This window comes from Strix aluco, chromosome 4 (genome assembly GCF_031877795.1).
Source record: "Strix aluco isolate bStrAlu1 chromosome 4, bStrAlu1.hap1, whole genome shotgun sequence".
Classification (NCBI taxonomy): domain Eukaryota; kingdom Metazoa; phylum Chordata; class Aves; order Strigiformes; family Strigidae; genus Strix; species Strix aluco.
In genome coordinates, this window is record NC_133934.1 from 8,708,811 (window position 1) to 8,724,857 (window position 16,047).

General features: G+C 41.8%; 1 protein-coding gene across 8 annotated transcripts in view; it reads right to left on the reverse strand.

The window, feature by feature from the left end:
- The window catches only part of TMEM129 (transmembrane protein 129, E3 ubiquitin ligase), a 36,717-nt gene that overhangs the window by 13,851 nt on the left and 6,819 nt on the right, over window positions 1-16,047 (reverse strand). For 4 of the 8 annotated variants that reach the window (XM_074821920.1, XM_074821919.1, XM_074821918.1 and 1 more), the window contains exons 1-5: window positions 4,727-4,844; window positions 2,868-2,981; window positions 2,385-2,426; window positions 987-1,091; window positions 135-266 (exon numbers count right to left, since the gene is read on the reverse strand). In XM_074821920.1, coding sequence (XP_074678021.1) covers window positions 135-266; window positions 987-1,091; window positions 2,385-2,426; window positions 2,868-2,981; window positions 4,727-4,830 — 497 coding nt within the window. In that variant the 5' untranslated portion in view covers window positions 4,831-4,844. Of the gene's footprint in view, window positions 1-134; window positions 267-986; window positions 1,092-2,384; window positions 2,427-2,867; window positions 2,982-4,726; window positions 4,845-5,810; window positions 10,062-16,047 lie in introns of those variants that run through there. The other 4 variants (XM_074821924.1, XM_074821922.1, XM_074821921.1 and 1 more) reach the window with 3 other exon arrangements.

The window sequence follows — 16,047 nt, forward strand, 5'->3', positions numbered from 1 at the left end:
AATAAAAATCAATTTAAGTTTTCTTCACTTACTGTTCATATAATTTTAAGAGAACGAAAGCTGTGTGCTGATCTACCCACACATCAGGAACAAGTATGAATTTATTTGGAAATGTGCAACATAGTGCAACTTACTTCGGAACTTCTTTAATGTATCTGTCATACGCAAGGGTATTCTTTCCAAAATTGATCTGTTTTTGTCTTCTCCTCAGAACCACTTCGTCTGTCTCCCTTTCAGATGGATTAGCAGAATCACTTGAAACAGAACTTAAAAATAAAAATTAGAATTAAGTTGAAAAGAACCTTAATAGCTTTACAACAAGTTATATAGACACATACTCTAGAACTGCATGTATTCTTACTCTGATAGGCAGCAAGCACAATTCTTACTTCACTAGTTTAAAGAAGTGAAAGTTGTGCTAATCAAATGAATCACTACAAGAGTAGGTTTTGCAAGTTCATGCAATCGCTCAGGTTTGTTAACAAGTAAATATACACCTGAGGGTAATGGCACTAGAGCTGCCTTACCAGAAGCTTACCTAGTTCTACAACAAGCAAATAAAATGCTACATGATTATTGCACATATGTGTAACAACCTCCTAAAATAAATATGAAAACAGCTTAAATTCAATAAAACAAAGATGGGTAATATAAAGGAGTCTAGCATGAATGATCTAATAGTCATTTCCCTCTCCAAGCCTGAAGGCTGATTTTCATTTTTCCTTTCACTATTGCAGTATTTTCTCTTACAGAAAGTTGTAATGAATATGCAATTTAAGCTGAAGAAGAGAATCTGAAATGATCATACAAGTAGCTTTTGAGATAAGACTTCTCAGTGCTACTCTCCCCTTAAGACTTCCTTCAGACTTGATTTGAAACAGCCTGGCCGCATTTCAAATCTTCATTAATGCATGTGAAGTAGTCGGAGATCAGATGGCTATTGCTAAAACCAACACAACAATAGTTAATAATTGTTCAATACCTACTTTGTCATTTTTTTATTTGATGTCCTCACTGCCTTGCCTTCTTCAATTCTACCTTCCCAGTCGGGGCAACTAGAAAGAGGCCTAGAATATTCTTGTGATGTAGAGCTGGAAAATAATGAGATCTCAATATGAACATTTTTTGCTCATAACATATTTAATGAACAGAAACTTCAGTAGTGGACAAAAACAGCTCTGCCAACTGTAATACCATGGCCGTGCCCCTACTCTCAAACAAACAAAACCACATCAGCTTAAGTCACCTTCAGCAGTGATGCAAGATCATCAGTTTTACTTTGCAGGGAAAGAAAAGAGTCGTGAAATGAATGTCATGTCAGAACACAGACCTGGCAACCTCTTAGAATACTCCCAGTTCAGCCACTGTGAACCGTTCCCACAGTCTACCTGAGGACCTTCTCAATACTGCGGTTCCATCAAAAAGCACAATTCATTAAATTACTTGAGGTCAAACTCAGTCTAACCACTACTCTCTGTCATCAGCTAAGGACTTTGCAAAGGACCAGGGAGATGCTTAAGAAATAGAAAAGTGCCCATCACATGAGCAAAACTGACATTTTGTCCGACACCATCATACCCCAACATAATCAAGAATGTAAACTCTCCTGTGTAAAGCCTAAAAGGGTGTTGGGAAGCTTTTACTTAAATAATCAGTTGGATCACTGATGTTCTCTGAGTGGAGAAACACTTACCAGGCTCCTCATTAACTTAAAAAATATAATGAATGAAAACTGTATAATGTTGTAATATTCTGAAGTGCTGGAAACTTCTCCTTTCAGTCCATCTGCTTCTTTCAATATTAATGCCTCAACATTTAACATAAGTAATTCAGAAGTAGATTTAGCTTATAGTCTTACTTCCCTAAATGGTTTCACATCAACAGATGAAATTACCATCCATGCCACCAATGTAATTTTAACACATAAAGATTCCACACTAAGAAGGAACATATCTGCTCAGCAAAAACCACAAAATGCTGCTAGCATATCCCGTTTGACTCAATCATAACATACTGTTCATATTTATGATAGCATCAGACATAGAAAACACTCATGAATACAAGGGCTTTCCTAAGCTCTTCAAAAGATTCATTTGTTAACTGAAGGATTATTAAACACGCCATCAGAAATTACAATCACCTTCATACAATGTAATACTCAGAGAATGTATAAATTATATAAAAAGAAGTTTTCATGTGCCCTCAGTAAAATATTTCATCTCTTCTAACTTACATTCTACTCTGTTTTCTGCAATATCCAAGCACTCACCACTTTTCATACTTCCTGTCAGACATTAAGATACCAATCTCAACCACTTCCTCCACCTTAAGTCTTTAGTCTAGAATATGCAAAAGCAAAGCAAAATACTCCCAGGACTACCTACCCATAAAATTTGATCTCATCCCAAATTGTCCTCAGTACTGGACTACAAAAAAAAAAAAAGGTATTTACTAAAAACTGTAGTACAGCTGAATATACTGAGTGCACTCTCAAGCGAAGAGAAAAACATCATGGTTTGTCCACGCTTACACATAAAGATGCGTAAGCAAAGCATAAAAAGTAACAGCACATTGCTTCAATGGGAATTTTATACTTACATTGAAGACTTCAGCAACAGGGCTTAAAGCACTGCCTCAGTATAGACCACTTCTCTCTCATATGGAATACTTGCTAATATTGCGGCATGTATTTCAATTAGACAAACTGAATGGTCTGTTCCTGCATAATGTAGATATAATTTGCTAACTCTGTGCTACTGTATTACTAGAAAACATTTAATTTAATCACATCCAAGGTTTTGTTGTATTCCTAAAGAAAAGGGTGCAGCAAAGTGAAGATTTAAACAAACTTCACGTTTATTCCTTACCTCTCCAGCCCCTGGTCAAAATGTCCACACTGATACTCATCGAACACCAAAGAATCTGAATCATTCCAGCTTCTACATTCCTGTTGATGCCAGCAGTGTGGATGTTGCACAGAACTAGAAAACAAGAATTTTCATCAGCAATCAAGTCATTGAACATTGCATATATAAACCAAATATGGACATAATTTATAGTTACAAAAGGCTGATTTGGCATAGATAGGTGATTTGCATCAACTTACTCAGGCAACACTAATTTAACAAAAGTGTTAGACAACGCAATTGTTGAGAAAAGGTCTTTGACTAATGCAATTAAGACACGAGAATATTAAAATAAACCGTTAATATTTAGATGACCAAAAGTATACCCCTTCTCTATTTGCAAACAAAAAGGGGGAAAAAACCAACAACGGAGGACCATCATCAGTTTACGGAGCTGCTGACATGCCAACGTTCATAGACTTCCTGTCAGCAATACATTATTTGACATTTATATACCATTCTATCCAGTACTAAACTTGTGGAAGAGGCAAATACAGAAACATCACTTCAACACAACAAAACAGCACGTCTAAGGACAAGGAGGTCAAACATTTATGTAGAAACACTTTTACACAGGAAATTCTTTACCAGAGACTGCTGCAGAGCCCTCACAAGTAAGCATGGGGCGATGAGCTAGAGTGAGGTGTTTGCAACATGCTGGAAGGACAGCCAGAGATTGCTTAAGGATTAAGAATTATCTACATTTTCTGTCGGCTTTCACATCTTAGATGATAGGTTACTAAACAAAATACCATCACAGCGTCTACTAACATCAGGCTTGGCTTCTGGGCTAAGGACCACACCCACAGATTCGCCACCACCTGCCTGAGAGAGTGATCCTATATTGCAGACTCCAGACAATAAATACACTGTTGTTCTGTATGTGATAGTAAACGTACTGTTCTGTATATGCTAGGTCTCTGCACATTTTAAGTCAACAAGTGAGAGGGAAGGTTTTTGTTAATTTAAACCTGGATTAGCAACCTGCGTTTCCTTTCCCTTCCTCCTCCACCCTGACTGCCTTTAGGAGCTTCCTGCTCCCAGAGGGCTCAAAGTTAATAACACTCAACACAAATAGCTTACTCTGAATCACGGATCTAGGCAAAAGGACGCTTTCAACACATATAGTTTTTGCAAAGGCAGTGAACGAGTAAAACCTTTCTCTAACCACCCTCAACAACAATTACTCAATTTAAAGACTTGAAAGAAAAAAAAAAAAAAAAAGGCACAACACCTAGCATGCCTTAGGTACAACACTATTTGAAAGTCTAGAGAAAAATGCTAACAGAAAATGATGCTTTTCAAAATATTCCAGTATTTCTTAATCTCCAGTGATTTGCACTCCCCGCCCACTTCAGCGTCAACCTTAGGGCAAGCCCTCGTTATCCCCAGCCGGACTTCAGGCATTTCACCCGAGCCCACACGCTGTTGCCTGGGCTGCGGCGCATTTTTCACTCCCAGCCCAACTCTCTCCCCACATCCATAGGAGACCAAAGCAATTTCGGCAAGGAGACTCCCTCAGCCTGGGCACCTGACTGCGAGGCGCAGGAGACGTTTGGTGGAGGGCGGCAAGCGGGCGGCAAGCTACCAGCAGCTGCCTACCCCGCCATCGCTGGCGGGTACCGAGGAAGGCGAGGCTGAAGGGGGGGGAGGGTGGACGCAGCCCACCCTGCGACCTCCCCACCGCCAACCCCGCAACACGCGTCCTGGGCCAGGCAGCGCCACACCCCCGCCCGCCCCCACAGGCCCCGGGGGCTCTAAAGACGCCCTGAGGGAGCAATCCTGCCCCAGCCACCCCGGCCCTCCGCGGCAGCTCCCACCTGCGCAGCCCGCCCGTCTCCCCGCCGCCGGCCTGGCGCGGCAGGCCCCGCTGCCCGCGGAACATGGCTGAGGCGAGCGGCGCCGCCTCGGCCGGACGGAACATGGCTGCGGCCCCGGCGCGGCGAGAGGCGGCGCGCAGGCGCGGCCCTTCCCCCCGAGGGGAGGCCGCCGTGGGCAGCGCGCATGCGCAGCATCGCTGCCGGGCCGGAGCGGCCGCTGCGCATGCGCACAAGCGGCCGCTGGGTGGCCTTGCGATGAAGAGGGCCGAGGGAGACGGCGGCACGTCTGTGCTGCTGAAAGGCTGAGCACGTTGTACGGAGGGAAGGCGGGAGGAAGGCGTCGCGTCCTGCAGCCCCAGCTCCTGTGAGGCGGCAGGGCGCAGCTTCCCTCACGCCAGGGGCACCACTCCCCTCAGCGCGGGGGCAGCTGGACCCTCCGGCCGGCTCTGCTCGCTAATCCGGCAGAAACCCAGACCCGACATCCGTGTGTTACCTCACTCGTTAGACACGGACTCGGTTTTGGCCGAGTTAGTTTTACACTAGATATCAGCTAAATCCGCTCAGCAGAAGGGTTGGTGGGTACCACAATGTACACTCCAGAGAAACATGTCCCGCATTTTACTGCTAAGGGATAGAATGCACTGCCCCTTCTATTGCCTGTGCTTGTTAACATGTCTAAGCAATGCCACAATAAAACGGTTTTATACGGGACACATCATTGCGATATGGCAGTGCTCCCCTGGAAAGACAAATTTACAGTCATTACCCTGGCTTATTTTGTGACATCCAGTGTCACTCCTTCCCCCCCCTCCCCTCCTAATTATGGAAAGTATTTGGTTTTGTTCCCTGCGATACATACATAGATCTTACATACCTTCTTTCATTTATGGAACTCAGCATTCAGGTTATAGTAGGAAAATTCAAAAAAGTAATTACCATGTGCACCTTCAGGAGAATTTAAGCCCTCTTTGTATTCACACGTTCTCAGCTAAAACATTGTATACAGGTAAGTCACACTGACTTCCACTCATATAAAGTTTTAACTGATAAACGTAACTTGAAAATGAAAACCAGAAGTCTTACATAAAATCAACTCTATTTTTATTCAGCTCTTCAGAGATTTTTAAGATTAACTACATGTATTCATTAAGCCTTTTCCTTAAAAGCTATCCAATACTGTCCATTTTAAAATAGGTAAACTATCCAGGTTAAAAAAAAACCCACACAAATAACAAACTCTGCAGTATATCTTTGGAAGAAGATGTCTTGTAATGCATGTAAGAGCTTGAATATTTAGATCTCCTTAAATATCTCAAAAGTCAAAATTCCTTAAGAAATGGCACTCAGAACTTTAGTCAGTTATATCTTACCAAGGTTTAGCTTGACTGGAATGATACATAGCTGCAGCCTACCGAGTTTCAACACAATGAAAATATGCATACTGAAGAGATCACATAATAACCTGGTATTTTGGTTTTGAGTTATGGCAAGCCTTATGGTGAACAACTGCACTCATATCATGAATTCAAAATATATCCTGCTTCGACAAAATGCCTTTTTTGGATTAGCAAACTATGTTAACCTAAAAAATGAACAGATAAGATATTTTGCCAGTATTTTCTGGAATGTTACAATAACAGAAATAACACAACTGTGGAAATAAATAATATAGCCACAGCCCATGTTTTCAAAACACCTGTTCAGCTGTTAGCTCATAGGGAAATTTGGGCTATACATGTATACACACATATGGGGTATTTATACTGACACTGTGCACCCACATATAGATTGTCATGCTGACATTACATTTATATTAGGTACTTCAGACTACTAACATTGCCTAACCACAAGTCAGTGATGTGGAAGAACATACACAGAGCTAAAAAAGCAACACCTAATAATTCAAGAAAACTCTTTAAGTAAATATTTAGCCCATCGCATTACTTGGTTCATTTTTTTCTTAGAAAAGTGCTGTAAAAAGACCGAATCTAAACCCTATCCTTATGTTTAAGAAACATATCAAGATTGGGTGGGAGGCAATGTATTTCATTTTACCGCAAACAGAGAGAGATCTTCTCTAGAAACAGCCCTATATGCACACATGGTTCTTTGGATAATGACCTGAAGCTATCATGAAGACAAATGCCTATTTTTGTATTCTATTATTTTCATGTTCAGTGATTTATTCAAGACAAATAAGATATCACATGACTGTGCAATGAGAGGTCATGGTTTCTCCTTCTACTGTCTCTACAAAGAATACGTCTCATGGATTTTTAACAAGTTGGTTCTCTAACACAGCCTTTAAGATTACAAACTTTCGAGGCATGCCAGGTGACTTTGAGAATTTAAACTTGGAAAAAAATGCTTGTTTTAATGAATTTAAGCCAGGCACTATTATTAACAGAAATCGTAATTTTATTTTGGTAATTATTACTAAGTTTTCTAAGAGGCACTTCTGTGGATAGAGCACTACCATTAATAGATGCAAGATTATTACACATTTATGACTTATACTGACAAAAGAAGATGAATAAAAGCAAAGTTCCACTGAAATGAAAACTTCCTATCAATTCAAAGCAGATTTCTGTAAACTTCACTGCACAAGCAATTGGGAGACTAACGCTCTTACTACATGAGATACTATTGTAACTGACCTGTTTTTCTCGTACAAAACCTTCTGCAACTACACGTATCTATGTTTCTTAAGGCCTTTACAATTTTAACTTCACACATCTTTACAATAAATATTTTTATTCCAAACAGGAAAAGAGCTGTAGGAAATGAATGACTGTCAGTGGCAAAACCACAACTTCAGAATCCTACCCTCTCTTCTGCAACTATTTCAAGGACCACATACATCCCTTATATCTGTGCCACATCATGTAAACTTTACAGAAGCAAACGGTAGAAAATGCTTATTTGTAAAAGCTGCTGTGTCGTGAGGAGGTGAATGTCAGATGACACCACCTGGCCCCGTAACAATTAAAATAACCTGCAGAGACTATTTCAGACTTCCAAATAACTTTCCCACAGAAGTGCTGGAAAATATTTTAAATTCAATCACTGATCAGCTTGTCAACAAATCTGAATCTCAGGAACTCAATCCTATTCAGATGAAGAAGGACATGCCACTTCACACCTCTTTGGGAAAGACAGACAAATCCATACTACCAGTCTCAGTGTCAAATTTTCACTCTTTACAATCCAAAACACCAGGTAATGAAAAACAGAAAAATCACCGTTATTAATAGGTAGTATAGATAATTGCATAGTAGATGTTGTGTATGTAACAACGGAGATACACTCAAGCATTAGTGTCCTTAAACCCAAACAGTTGGGACTTTTATAAGTGCATATTATTAAAACCCAAACAAAACCCCCAACAATATAACATATACGTTAGTTCTCAAATGATGCTGTCAAATCTGTTCTCAATTCCTTATCCTTCTCCAAAATACAGCTTGCAGCCACATTTGTAACCATTTCCTGGGTGGCTGGCTCCAAGTGCAGTTCGGTGCATTCACCACACAACCTGCAACTAGGCTGAGACTAATGAAATCTTTCGTGGTTGTGCTTTCAGTACTTGTACCGTTTTAAACAACCTGCCACCAATTCCTGCTCAAAGCAGTTGCTGGTCATGGTAATCAAGATGTTTTCCTGTAATCACTGGCATGTCATCTATGCGAGTCATTTACTGATAAGATCCTTCTGATTATACAGGTGGGAGTTATTAGGGCTTTTTTTCTGCTAGATCAAAGCATTAAAATATTCCTTTTTCTAACTATTTGACTCACCTGTCTGCCTGAGGTTACTACCCCTCTAAGATGGACAACCCGAGCAAGCAAATACCTGCTTCTCAGCCCCTGCAGTGCACAGGTCAGTGTAAGAACTCACACATTCTCCAGCAGCTCGAGGCTCTCCACCAAGCAGTATGCCAAATAATTGTTCATTGAAGGGTGTGATGGACAGCTACAACACTATGCACTGCATTTAGGTCAAGGTGTAGCGCTCTTATGGAAAATGCTTTGATTTTAATTTACAAATTATTCTGATGCATATCAGATCAAGAAGCCTGCATCAGTATCCTATGAATATTAAAACAGTGACTACTGCTCATGATCAGTCTTCAAATTGCAAGCCTGAAAACCGTTTGTTAATGATGGTCATTCTTTGGGCATCTAGCATGGAGACTTAAACTTCTGTGATCCTGGCATATCTCTCTCAGGGGAAAGGTTACCCCTCAGAAAAAGCTTACATGCTCTGAAATAGCCGAGTATTCTTTCCGAGTATTTAGACAGATGTTCGCTGCACTCCCTTCAAATGTATAAAAAAGGTCCATTACCTCTTTAAAGAGCATTGAAACCCTAAGCAATGTAGCTCCTGGAAACAAACAGATTTAACGAAGCATTAGCAGTGTAGGTAAATGGGTATGTTTCTGAATCCTTCTGTTGTTTGAAATAAATACATACATCAAAAAATAAGGTAGAGGCAGATTAGTGGAATAAAAGGTCCCTATGGGAGCTGTACCTCTTCAGGGACTAAATTCCTTAGCCTACAGAAACCAATCCCCTTCCTAAGTGGAGGAGACCAGCAGAAGGAACACAACTGGTATAACTGTTTGGTGAACACCTGCAAAGATCGATAAGAACTTTACAAATGGATTAAAGAAGAATAAAAGTATCAATGAAGTCTAACCAAAGTCATTTTCTCAGTTAGCCCTTTACTAAAGAATCAAAACCCAAGTTAAATTTAAAAAATGTAACCTACGTTAAAACTTGATAAGAAAACAGTACCGCAAATATAGAGGGATACCCTTATTCCATCCAAGACATAAGAAAGCAAAATACAGGTTAAAAAAGGTAAATTCCGGAAACTGACATCCAGTGAATAAAAAACAAAGGTACAGGTAGAAGTGGAGAGAAACTGAAAAGATTTACATCTGTTTTCAACACTGTAAAAGAAAGCTTTGGAGTTTGCACCCGTGTAGAACATGAAGTCTCAGAAACAAACTGAACAGGCCTTTTAACCAAACCCACTATGAAATACACTCAAATTAAAAAGTTAAAACATACCCAAGTATTACTCATCGTATTATGCAAACATCTAAAATGCAAAATTTGGCTCGGCAAGTCGGACAAGGCACTTGGCTTGACAGCCAGGTCTCGGGGTGCTGCTGATCCTGTCGGCTGGCAAACCATTTGCCCATGCAGGTGAGGCACCACATGGGACGACAGTAGCATTGCTGGCATTCCCCTTCGTTTGGATCCTGGCAGTTCTTGATGAGCTTGATGTTAGCAATGGTCTGCATACACCCTATGCATGGCTCCAGCTCCTAAAGGAGGAGAAAAACGTCAACTATGAACTGCACAGAATGGTTTCTGTTATTGCTCTTCAAACGCTTTTAGAAAATAATGTGCGCACAAGCATAGCAGGAACCTGAGTTGGGCAGAACTGCCCCACCAGAAGATACCAAACCGTTTCAATCTCCAGAGCTGTGTTTTATTATTTATTAGAATACTCTCTACTGAATGAGAACAAATTGTCTCTTTAAACAGAACACCCAGAACTGCTTCATGAGACTGATTAAATGAAAATGACTGAAAATAAACACTCTTTCTCTGAAGAGCTCCACCTGTTTCCAGAGCACAGCAGCCAAAGAAAGGTAAGCAAGCAGCCATCTTTATCATTCAGACATACTATTTTTCGAAAAACATACCAATATAAAGTAAAATAAACAAAGCAAACAGTTCTTACCACTTATTACAGCACATGGCTGTTCCTACCTTCCATCTTTGTAAGTAAAAGACATAAATAACAGAGGAAATAGTGGGCACCCATCTTGAAGTACAAGAAATTTACTTAATTTTGCTTGGATAGTATTGGAATAACTGGTATTTCTCCACAGTTAATTATGCCACATGACCTTGCAGTTGGATATAGGAAGATCATCTTGCTATGAAGTGTTTTACAATTAATAAACAGTAACTAGCATTTCCCATGTGTCTTCCAGTCAAAGCTCTCCAAGAACTTCACAAAGTTCAAAGAAAACACACTGAACAAGCATGGAGACCTGAATCCTATTCATACAGCTCTGCTTTGTGGTCTCTAGATCACACCTCTAGTGCATCTTCCCTTGTCAGCAAAGGTGTCTGTTCAGCTACACTGGCAGCTTGACTGTGGAGGGGATCCAGATGAAAACTAGTCATCTTTCTTTGCCTCTTTTTACCTCAATCACCTCTCCCAGCCACAAAGTCTTTGTCAACATGGGGACAAGGAGTGTGCAGGAAGAGGACTACTTCTTTCAGCTCTATCAGCTTTAACTTGTGAAATTAGGGCTTATCTTAGTTTTTAAACAGGAAAAGCTCTAACATAGAAAGGTTAACTAACTTTTTCAACTTATTCATGGAGCTTCAGAATAGGGAACAATCCCATGTTGCATTTTTAATGTCCGTATCATAATTTCTGAGGTTATTTATCACTCAATGTCAAACCAAAGCTCGGTAGCTCAGCTGACACTTAAACGTGTCACAAATGAAAAGCTGTGCAAGAAGGCAACTCTCTCAAATGAACAGTATCTTCTCTTTATTTTCAGCATCTCTCTTCGCTGCGTGCTGGCACCGCAATCAGAACACACAACTGCATTATGTGCAGACATATCTGATCCAGTTTTATTTTAGCTAGTTCATGGAACCATACAGTAAAGACACCATATAAGCTGCATGACACTACCAAAGATAAGTACTCACTGCATTAGCTGGAACATCTCACACAGACTCACTGTAAGGTCATCAGAACTACTTTCATTAGTTACCTCTGTTACCCTGAACAGTGCTCTAGTCACACTGCTGATTGCTGCACAAGTATAATAACTACCAGGTCTCTGCAAGTATTACTGAAGGTAGGACTCTATGTCATTATTTATAATTAAAGCAAGCCCCAATTAAGAATAATTAATTTGAAATAAATTAATGGGGGATTGAGGGACTGGCTGGGCATCAGTGGTGAACAACTGCATTGTGCATCACTTGTTTTGTATATTCTTTTAACATTATTATTATTTTTCCTTTCCTTTTCTGTCCTATTAAACTGTCTTTATCTCAACCCACAACTTTTACCTTTTTTCTGATTCTGTCCCCCATCCCACTGTCAAGTGACCCAGAAGAACAATTTCAAATGGGGCCCTGAGCAACAAGTCTTTGAACAAATTAAACGGGACATTGTTCATGCAGTAGTCCTTGGGCCAGTCTGGGCAGGACAAGATGTAAAAAACATTCCATACACCACATCTGAGAATGGGCCTACCTGACGCCTCTGGCAGAAAGCACCAGGGGAGACTTGAGGTCAGCTCCTAGGGTTTTGGAGTCGGGGATAAAGAGGATCCGAGGCCCATTATACTCCAAAAAAAAAAAAGATACTGGCAGCATATGAAGGGGTCTGAGCTGCTCAGAAGTGGTTGGTACTGCAGCACAGCTCCTCTTGGCACCCCAACTGCCAGTGCTGGGATGGATGTTCGAAGGGAGGGTCCCCTCTACACATCATGCAACTGATGCTATGTGGAGTAAGCAGGTTGCACTGATCACACAACGGGCTCAAACTGGAAACCCCAGTCACTCAGGAGTCTTAGAACTGATCATGGACTGGCCAGAAGGCAAAGATTTCAGGATATCACCAGAGGAGGTGACACATGCCGAAACTACCAGAAAATGAGAAGCAATATGCGCTGTTCACTGATGGGTCCTGTCATATTGTAGGAAAGCATCCATCAGTGGTGGAAGGCTGCTGTACGGAGTCCTATACACCAAGTCGCAGAAATTGCTGAAGGAGAAGGTAAATCGAGCCAATTTGTAGAAGTGAAGACCATCCAGCTAGCTTTAGACATTGCTGACCAAGAGAAGGGGCCAGTGCTCCTTCTCTATACTGACCCATGGATGGCGGCAAATGCCCTGTGGGGGTGGTTACAGCAATGGAAGCAGAGCAGCTGGCAGCACAGGGGTAAACCCATCTGGGCTGCTGCACTGTGGCAAGATATTGCTGCCCAACTAGAGAACCTCACTGTAAAAGTACGTCACATAGATGCCCATGTACCCAAGAGTCGGACCACTGAAGAACATCAAAATAACCAGCAGGTGGATCAGGCTGCTAAGATTGAAGTGGCTCAGGTGGATCTGGATGGGCAACATAAGGCTGAATTATTTATAGTTCGCTGGGTCCATGACACCTCAGGCCATCACGGAAGAGATGTAACATATAGATGGGCTTGTGACCAAAGGGTGGACTTGACCATGGACACTACCACACAGGTTATCCATGAATGAAAAACATGCGCTGCAATCAAGCAAGCCAAGCAGTTAAAAGCCTCTGTAGTATGGAGGATGATGGCTGAAATATAAATATGGGGAGGGGAGGTCTGGCAGACTGATTATATCACAATCCACAAACCCGCCAAGGCAAGCACCATGTGCTCACAATGGTGGAGGCAACCACTGGCTGGCTGGAAACATATCCTGTGCCCCGTGCTACCGCCCGAATACTGTCCTGGGCCTTGAAAAGCAAGTCTTATGGCACCCCAGAAAGAACTGAGTCAGACAACAGGACTCATTTCCAAAACAACCTCAGACACCTGGGCCAAAAAGAATGGCATTGGGTGGGTATCACATCCCCTATCATGCACCAGCCTCCGGGAAAACAAAACAGTACAATGGACTGTTAAAGAAAATGCTGAGAGCAGTGGGTGGTGGGACATTCAAACACTGCGATACACATTTAGCAAAAGCCACCTGGTTAGTCAACACTAGGGATCTGCCAATCGAGCTGGCCCTGCCCAATCAAAACATTTACACACTGCAGAAGGGGATAAAGCCCCTGTAGTGCACATAAAAAATATGCTGGGGAAGACAGTCTGGGTTATTCCTGACTTGGGCAAAGGCAAACTCATCCATGGGATTACTTTTGCTCAAGAACCTGGGTGCACTTGGTGGGAAGGATGGGTAAGTCCAATGTGTACCTCAAGGGGATTTGATTTTGTGTGAGAAGAGCCACTGAATTAAATTGTATGATGCTAATTGCTATATAATACTGTATGTCATCTATGGTTGCTAGATGACATATCAATGGTATTACAGTAAAATTACTCAGATTAATGAAGAATGAATTCTGATGAAACTGAACAAAGTACAGAAGTGATAGAACTGGGCAAGCCCAGCAGTGACGGAACCAGAACTGGCTGCATCATGGAACAATCCAACACCACACACCATCTCTCTTGCCCTCAAGGACTGTTATGACAGATGGAGTCCAAAGTCATGAACTAACTGAACCCAGTGGACATTTTAGAGGGATGGCTCACAGACTAAGGGAATAGTATCTGTGTGTATATATCAAAAGACAGGAAAGGTGGTGGTGATTAATTGAGATGTATTGCGAAGTGTGAGCTACAAGTGGTGTATTGGACAGGGGGCGTAGATCCCCAGGATAGAGGAGAGCCTACCAGTAAGATCATTAAGTGAACTTTCTACTGCTGTTACAAAAGCAGCCTGCCTTCAGGCTGTGAACTACAGGGATGCATGTGGTAATTACCCTATCACTGCCCCTGTAGACCCTCAGGCTATGAAACCACTGATAAGGGAAGCCCCTGCTATCTTAAAACCATACCTGATTGCAAAAAGGGATGAAATAATACAGAACATAGAGCATAACAGGACAGCCAACTCTGCCTCTGATCCACCCTGCCCTGGGCAGAACTGTTGCATGGCATTGTCAATCATGGTAGAGAGATGGGGTGGGACTAACTGACACCAACTGGGCAATCTCAATCTGAAGCAGACAGAAGACATATCTGGCAAGTAAAACAGACTCCCCAGAACCCCCAACACCTTCCCCGGCCTCATAAACCCCGCAGTGAGGTAGTGGACCCCCGGAAAAGGTGTAACAAAGTATGGAGAAAAGCCTTAGTGCTAGGCACCTCAAGCAGCCATACAGAGCCAGCCGATGGGGACTATACTTAATCTGACCAAGGCTTTCTGAAAACAAGGGCTATCAGGGAATCCAGAACAAACCAAACAACCGTCCGCCCCCAAAGACTCTGCAAATAACCCTTTTAGATTTCTTAGAAATTGCAAACCTTGAAGCCAAAAAAAAGAATGAGTCCTGGATAGCAACTTCGGCTGCCTGTCCAGAGGATTAAACTTAGCAATGGGATCACCCAGACAGCCCTCACATTTATGTCCCAATCAGCTCCCAAAGACAGCTAGTGAATTTTTTAATTGTCACAGAAGCTTAAATGTCAATAATCTCAAGTTTGGATGCCCAAAGAACTTACATTAAGGCTGGTCCTGGTCAATGGAGGGTTAAAATAACAAGATTTACCAACAAAAGTAAAACACGCCCCATAGCTAAAGTAAACTTGTTATTGCCAGGGCAGAAAAGGATATCAAGGCACCAATTAGCAGTAGTTTCAGGGAAAGAAAACGTGTTAGGCTTTGATGTATTACAAGGACGAGTTTGGAAATTGCCAATGGGAGTGTTTGGTCTTTTGGCTGCCTGGAGTGTCCTTGGTTAGCTGAATGAAAATTAGCAGCTACCCGTGGGCGTCAGTGAACTGGCGTAGTTTGCTTACTGTGAGCTGCAGCACCCGTGCTGCCTGACTCAAAAATAACTAACTTCCCTCAGCATCCTAGCTCTGCCGATGCTCGGACAGGTATTGTAGAAGTCATAGGTGACCTGGAAAAAAGACACATTATCTCCTGAACACACTCCCCATGTAATTCCCCAGTGTGACGAGTTAAAAAAAAACAGATGGGACGTGGTGCCTAACCACAGACTACAGAAAATTAAATGCAAACACCACCCCCTCTCGCAGCCACCATCCTGAACACTGCTACCTTAACTGCCACCCTCCAGGCTGCTGCTCACCCCTGGACGGTGGTACCAGATGGAAAAGATATGTTTTGTTATGATGCTGTTGCAGGAGGAGGATAGAAGAAAATCTGTTTATACCTATGATGGGACAGAATTTAGTTTTAATAGACTTCCTTGGGGCTATAAGCATGCATCCACTATAGCTTGGTGGAGCTAAACATCGTATTAGTGCTAGGTGGATATATTCTAGCCATTTATCAAACATACATAGTTTATACGTGTTCCTTTTCCAAGTTAAGTAAAGGTGGCCTGTCCTAAAACATCATAAAATGCTAACCATTGTATTAGCACTAGGTAGATATATCCTAGCCGTTTATCAAACATATATAGTTTATATGTGTTTCTTTTCCAGGTTAAGTAAAGGTGGCCTGTCCACCTAGGTAAGGCCGGTAATTGGTGTC